The 6,776-nt window shown below is 61.0% G+C and overlaps 1 protein-coding gene across 3 annotated transcripts; it reads left to right on the top strand.

Annotated features, from left to right (window-relative positions):
* Positions 1-251: 251 nt before the first annotated feature.
* SC5D (sterol-C5-desaturase) lies at positions 252-3,928 on the top strand. 3 transcript variants are annotated; one of them, XM_042800716.1, is made up of 5 exons: positions 252-347; positions 929-1,146; positions 1,674-1,806; positions 2,261-2,361; positions 2,697-3,928. In XM_042800716.1, exons 2-5 carry the CDS (start codon positions 937-939, stop codon positions 3,120-3,122), a joined length of 870 nt encoding a protein of 289 aa, XP_042656650.1. In that variant the 5' UTR covers positions 252-347; positions 929-936; the 3' UTR covers positions 3,123-3,928. The 3 variants fall into 3 exon arrangements, with proteins under 3 accessions (XP_042656650.1, XP_042656651.1, XP_042656649.1); XM_042800717.1 differs by having other exon boundaries at positions 261-343; XM_042800715.1 differs by lacking the exon at positions 252-347 and adding an exon at positions 539-778.
* The last annotated feature ends 2,848 nt before the right edge of the window (positions 3,929-6,776 follow it).

Raw genomic sequence — 6,776 nt, 5'->3', positions numbered from 1 at the left:
TGAGAATGAGAGGTCTGCTGGGAGCAGGGGGAACATGGGCATACGGACAAAAAACGATTTGAAAAAAAAAAATGCAAGGGGAATAAAGGTAGACAGAACACGTTGAAAGCAATGCCACATAAGGAAATAATGAAATAATTAAGAAAAATCGATGGCAAACTGGAGATGTAAAGTCAAATTTTAAAAGCGCGCACGCGCGGAAGGCGCGCTGGTCCCCCCGCGCCACGCCCCCGCGCGACGTCACCGCCCACGGTGGCGCGAGGTGCTCCGGCGGTGACGTCACGTGGCGCTACCGGGCGGCAGCGCCGCCCCTCCCCGCCCACCGCCGCGCCGGGACCCGCAGGCAGGTACGGGGGGGACGGGGCGCGGGGAGGGGGGGGACGGGACGGGGCCACGGCGCGGGCTCCGTGGGGTCACCCACGGCGCGCACCCGCGGGACGCCCCGTTTGCACCGCGCCTGCAACCGGGTCCCCCCCCCCCCCCCCCGCCGCGGCGGCGTGGCGGGGGGACTTGCTGTCTCGCCTGCGCTCCCAACACACGCTGAGTGCCCTCCCTGCCCACGCACAGTCCCGTCTGTGCCGGCGGCGGGACCCCCCCCGGGGGGCGCTGCTGGAGTGGCCCCACGGCACCCAAAAACGGGCCGGGGTTCCTGGACAGCCGAGGCACGCGCCGCCACAGTCTGTGCTGCCCTAAGGGGACGCCTTGCTCCCCAAAACCTCCATCCTGCTGCCTCGCTGTCACGCACGCCCTCTCCCGCGGCGAGGGGACACAGCACCAGGTGTCCCCTGGTGCTTTATACCCCCACGACCTACATCTCCCAGACCCAACTGAAGTGACCCCCACAGATGTCCAGCACCCCACCACCCACACCCCGGTGGGCGCCCACTCTCCCGTGCCTGGTCACAGCGACCCTCTCTCTGCCCCGCAGGAGCCGCCATGGATCTGGTCCTGGACGCCGCGGACCGGCACCTCCTCACGCCCTACGTGTACCCCGCCGGCTGGCCGGAGGGCGAGCCCTGCCGCCAGCTCCTCAGCCTCTTCGTCATCACCAACCTGGGGGCACTCGCGCTCTACCTGCTTTTCGGCACCCTCAGCTACTGCTTCATCTTTGACCACGAACTCAAGAAACATCCCCAGTTCCTAGAGGTGGGTGTGCCGTTCCAAACGACGGGCGCCGACGCCGTGGCGTGGCCTGTCCCCACTGCCCGTTCCCCATCTGCTCTTGCTTGTACCTTGAGGGGTGTTTTTCTCCTGCATACCTCCCCCCACCCTGCACGCCACTCGCGAGACACACGCACCCCGCGCCCCCCACAGTTCACCACCAAACTGAGCCTTTAGAAACCTCCCAAAGACACGAGGCCACTGAGACAAGCTCACAGCCCATCACTGACAGTGGGGACCTGTTGCTGTCTCAGCACCCCACTTTTGCAAATTGGCAGGTGGCCAACCAGGGGCAGCAACCGCCCCTCTCGGCCCACCGGTGCCCACCACTAACTGGAAACAAATCCCGCTTGCACAGCACACTAGACCCAGCACCCAGCCCTACCCCTAGCACGGCTCTCCCTGAACGGGCAGCTCACGTGGCATGGATGTCACAGCAAAGCTCCCGGGACGCCGTCTCCCCTTGACTCCTCTCTGACCACAGACCCTCTCTTGACCTCTTCTGGCCACAGAACCAGGTGCAGCGGGAGATCGCCTACGCCCTGCGCTCCCTCCCCTGGATCAGCGTACCCACCGTCGCCCTGTTCTTCGCCGAGGTGCGGGGCTACAGCAAGCTCTACGACAACATCGAGGACTCCCCATACGGTGAGCCGCTCCCCCTCACCAGACCAGCACCCTCTCCCCGCTGCCCGGGTCGGCCCCCTCGGGGCAGGCAGCGCACCCCCACTTCTCCTGATGACAGCACACCTCCTGTAGGCCCACGCTTACAAAAATCCACGTGGGTACCTCCTGCCTCAAGCTGGTCCCATCTATTAGTCACAACCCCAAGTTCCCTTTAGGCCGATATGAAGCGCCCACCTGCCCCAGCTTGAGGACACCTACTCGATGTGTGTCCTCCCTCCGCAAAAAAAGGCCTTCCCTTTCCCAGCGACAGCTCCTGACAAACAGGCACCCAGCTCGCTTTCCCTGAGTCACAGGAGACCATGGAACCCTCACACCATGTCTCCTCGATGGGGCAAACTTTGATGTGAGGGCTGTCATGCCTCCCCGTGGCTCCTGGTACCCACGAGCACTGCCCCTAACATCCCTGTTCCCCCAGGCTGGTCGGGTGTCTTCCTCAGCATGCTGTCCTTCCTCTTCTTCACTGACATGGGCATCTATTGGATCCACCGCGCTCTCCACCACAAACTGCTCTATAAGGTACGAGATGGGAGGGGGGGCCCTGGGCAAGAGCCCTCACCCCACACCAGGGCTGCAGCTGAGCTGCCCCTCCTGAGGAACATGTGTCCCAGGGGGAACGGCGGGGTCAGCCTGGCCAAATGAGGCCTCACCTCACCCCTTGGTCTGCAACACGACGGGAGCTGAGAGCCCGTCGGGACACACGTCCCTCCCCTTCAGCCCTCAGTCCCCCTGGGCTCCCAGGCAGTGAGTGAGTCTGTCCCCACCTGGGGCGCCCCCTAAAAGGGGCTAGCCGGTGCAGGGGGCCCCATGCCCACCCCCACCTCGGGAACCGACAGCGTGTCTTCTCCCCACAGCGCTTCCACAAGCCCCACCACCTCTGGAAGATCGCGACGCCCTTCGCCAGCCATGCCTTCCACCCCGTTGACGGCTTCATGCAGAGCCTGCCCTACCACATCTACCCCTTCCTCTTCCCCCTGCACAAAGTCACCTACTTGGGCCTCTACATCTTCGTCAACGTTTGGACCATCTCCATTCACGATGGCGACTACCGCGTCCCCCGCCTCCTGCGGCACGTCATCAACGGCTCAGCCCACCACACCGACCACCACTTGTACTTCGACTACAACTACGGGCAGTACTTCACCCTCTGGGACAAGATTGGTGGCTCCTACAAGAGCCCCACAGCCTTTGAGGGCAAAGGCCCCCATGACTACTTGCGCAAGCTCCGAGAGAAAGGCTCGGGGGTGCCCAATGGCCCCTCAGCCACCAAGACCGAGTAGACTGTCCCCCAGCCCGGCCCCTCTCCGGGATTAGATTCCCCAGCCGGATCTTATCCCATTCCTCCCTGGCCTCTCAAGACTACTTTCCCACAGACAAAGATGCCCCGACGCGTGACTGGCGTGGGATGGTTCACGGTGAGTGCTCTGGCCTGCCCCTGCTCCCAAAACGAGTTACAGCCTCGCCCTGTGCCACAGACCTGCCCTGCTGCCCCTATCGTCCCCGCTCTCGGCTGCCTTTGGACCCCTGCTGCGGTCCCTGCGCTGCCGCTTTACAAAATGAACAATAACGTGGCACAAATAGAACAATGATGTGGCTTGTGGCAGGGTCTCCATCTGTCTGTGCTGTGCACCTTTGTCACTGACTTGCCATAGTGGAGTCTGTCCGGACGAGTCGAGTCAAATTGAGTTGAGAGGCTGACAACACTACATTTTTTTTTTCTGAGCCGTGTTTCACAAAAAAAAGCTGCAAATGCTTACCTTTCGAGATGCAGTGGGACTCCTTGGCACTTGATGCTCTCTCTTCATTCTTCTCGCCCGGGGACATCCTGTGGGGTGCTGACAGAATGCATCCCAAAACCAGCATGCCTGTAAGACAAAGACGCACTTTGAGACTCATGGGTCCATCAAACTCCTTGAGAATACTGAGGGGGGGAAGAGGAGGAACAGGCACCCAGAGGTGAGGGGCCGGGGCTTCTCCTTGCAAAAGGGTCGTGGCTGGCTTTCCCCCTTAACACCTGGTGTGCTTCCTGCTGAAACCCTGTCACCCCGCCTTTGGGTCCATTCAATAAATCTCACTTGCCAACTTGGCTGCCGTTTGGTCCCTTCACCCTTGCTCCTGAGGCTATGTGAAGCCTGCCAGGGTGCTTTATATCTCCCCTGTGACACCTGCAACGGGCTTACCCTGCACTATTCTGGCAGCAAATGTGCACATTGTCCCCTCCCCTCTTGCTGAAATGTCAAAGGGAATAGGGAAAATACCACCCAATGCCAGTCCCTGGAACTTCTCCTCCCCTGGGTTGGCCACGAGGACTTGATGCCTTCGTGCACGGGGTACGGATGCCAAGAGCCTCAGAGGACCTGCTGACACCCCAGTTGCTTCCCAGCCCACGTGGCTCAGAGGGGACAAGGTCTCGGCACCAGCCAAGCGAGAAGCGTGGGGGGGATGTGGGGGATCCCCAGCCTGTGCCATGCTCAGCACCACCATTCACGGTCAGAATGCCCAGAGCTGCCTCTCTTCCCCCTGGCTTCCTTACACGTAACCACAGCTCTCGGCTTCCCAGCCTGAGGTGGGGTGCTGATGGTGGTACATTCCTGACAAACCTGACCCTTGCCACTGCCTACCCTGCTCCTGCCGGTCACCTTCAAGGGACAGATGGGGGTTTCTGACTAGGGCAGATTCCACCTTGCACCAGCCTGCCTGCTGTGCAAACGGCCAAACCCAACCACCTGATGACATGATGGTCCTCACCGGCAGAAGAGGGACGTGACCCTGGTGGTGCCCAGCACTGGTGTTGCCCCCGTAACTCACAACGCCACTCCGGTTCATCTGTAGTAGCAGCCTTGGTCCTCACCCCCTCTTCTCTCCGTATCCCCTATAAATACACCCAGACCCACAAAGCTGCGATGCTGGGCTGGAACTTCAACCAGGGGCCATTCACGTGTGGCGTGCAGGCAATGTTGGAGTATATACTGTATTTCCCAGGTATGGTACAGCCAGGCTCCCACGCCTGGTGAGCCCCCTCGGAGTTTATAGTGGCACAAGACCCCTTAGAGCGCAGCATTTTGCTGCTCAGGACACTGACAGAGCTGGCCGTGGGGGTACTACATGTCCCATCTGATTCCTGTCCTTTTCTCCACTCCCTGGATTATGCAGATAGGTAGCTTCCCCCAAAGGTCCCCCTGTACAACACTTCCCTTCTCAGGGAAACCGGTGCTTGAGCACACGGCTGTGCCTGTACCAGCAATGGGGGCTGCTCTTGCAGCCCCTCACTGTGGTGATGGACCCTCTGCTCCCCTCCATCCTTCGGGCAGGGTACAGCTTGAGGCTGTACCGCACAGCACGCAACGAGCGTGAGGGATGCCTGTCCCACAAGGGGACACGGGCGGGTCCCCCGTGCTGACCACCCCGGGGGTCCCATTTTCCTGGGGGCATGGTCCCCCACCCAGGCTGTGCTCTGCTTTCGCCTCCCCGCAACGACCTGGTCTTCCCCACACCCACAGGAGTCATGACCTCTGTTGCTGATTAACACGGAGCCCAGAGAACTGCCAAGGGTCAAGGCAAGGCCCAGAACAAACACGGCAACAGCATCGCTGGCCTGTGTGAGCCACCATGCTGACTAGGGCCCCTTGGGAAGAGCTCCAGACCTTCTCATCGCCACATACCTCTGCCTTCACCGAGCATAGTGTGCAGTAACGGACTCACTGACACCTAAGCCCCACAACACCCAGCCAGGGTACCCCGAGAGCAGGTTGCACTCCCCTCTGCGGTGCATGGGCAGCACTAGACGGGCCATACCCAAACACAAAATGCACGCAGGGCCGGGGCCCCTGTGCTTGGCACCGTGCACGGGACACCTCGCCCGACCCGGGCTCCTGCACACTCTTGCCTGTGCAAGAGAGATCGGGACCTCCCCGTCACACACGTGCCACGTTGAGGCCGCCAGCACAAACGCGTCCTCCCCTGCAGCCATGGGATATTGTACCACTGAGAGACACAATTCTGTATTCGGGACCCTGATGCTGCTGCTACCACAAGGTGGAGGTGTTGCTTGCAGCACACTGGCAGCAGGAGTGGCACCTGTGTGGACAGCCTTCCTCCTCCTCCTCCTCGTTGCCCCAGAAGCACGGGGCCCAGAGGCGGGAGCAGCTTTGCCATGCCAACTCCGCTGGAGGACACGCACAGGGCGGCCTGGAGCTGTCAGAGACTGCACGAGGCACGGCAGCACACTGAGGACAGTCCCCACGAGAAGTACAGAAAGCTACAGAGCCTGTCAGGACTGCCCCGCTGTGCTCTCCCGCTCCCCATCACGCAGGCGGAGACGCAGCCTTCGTCCCTCCATCCTCTCCCTCCCAGAGGCACCTGGCCTTGCGACTGGGCGACGTGGACCCCAGCACCCTCTGAGGAGGGTTCGAGCACGCATCCACCGCTTTGGACTCTGTTGGCTCCTCGCACCCCAGATTCACACGCCCCTCGCGCGTGGCTCCGCTCATTCCCCTCTAAACCCTGGTGCCCCGGCAGGTGACGGGACCCTGGTGTCCTGCTTATGGACACGACCTGGTTAAGCCCCACCAGTGTTTGATGGGTCGGCAGTGTGGCTGGGGCACTGGGCATGTTGACCTCCGTCTCAGGAGACCTGCCGAGACCGGCAACCCTCTGGGGCCAGCTCCTGATTTGGGTGCTTGAGGTGGCATGCTGCTGGCCTTTAATAACTTATCCCAGGTGGTTTCTTGAGACTGCAGTTTTATAGCCTCTTTATGCCAAGTGTGCGGTAATACCTTTAGCTTTTTGTCAAGCGAGAAAGAGAGGGAGGGCACAGGAAAATAAATTGCATTCAAGCAAGAGTGCTCACTACGTACGTGGTTCCTTGTGCAAAAGTTGCTGGGACCGTTAGACCTGTCAGACAGCAGCACCAAAGGGCCCTTATGCCGCAATAA

The sequence above is a fragment of the Tyto alba genome, unplaced genomic scaffold, assembly GCF_018691265.1.
Source record: "Tyto alba isolate M040663 unplaced genomic scaffold, T.alba_DEE_v4.0 Super-Scaffold_32, whole genome shotgun sequence".
Classification (NCBI taxonomy): domain Eukaryota; kingdom Metazoa; phylum Chordata; class Aves; order Strigiformes; family Tytonidae; genus Tyto; species Tyto alba.
Note: the sequence above shows the minus strand (reverse complement) of the source record. Positions and strands in the feature narration are given on the sequence as shown.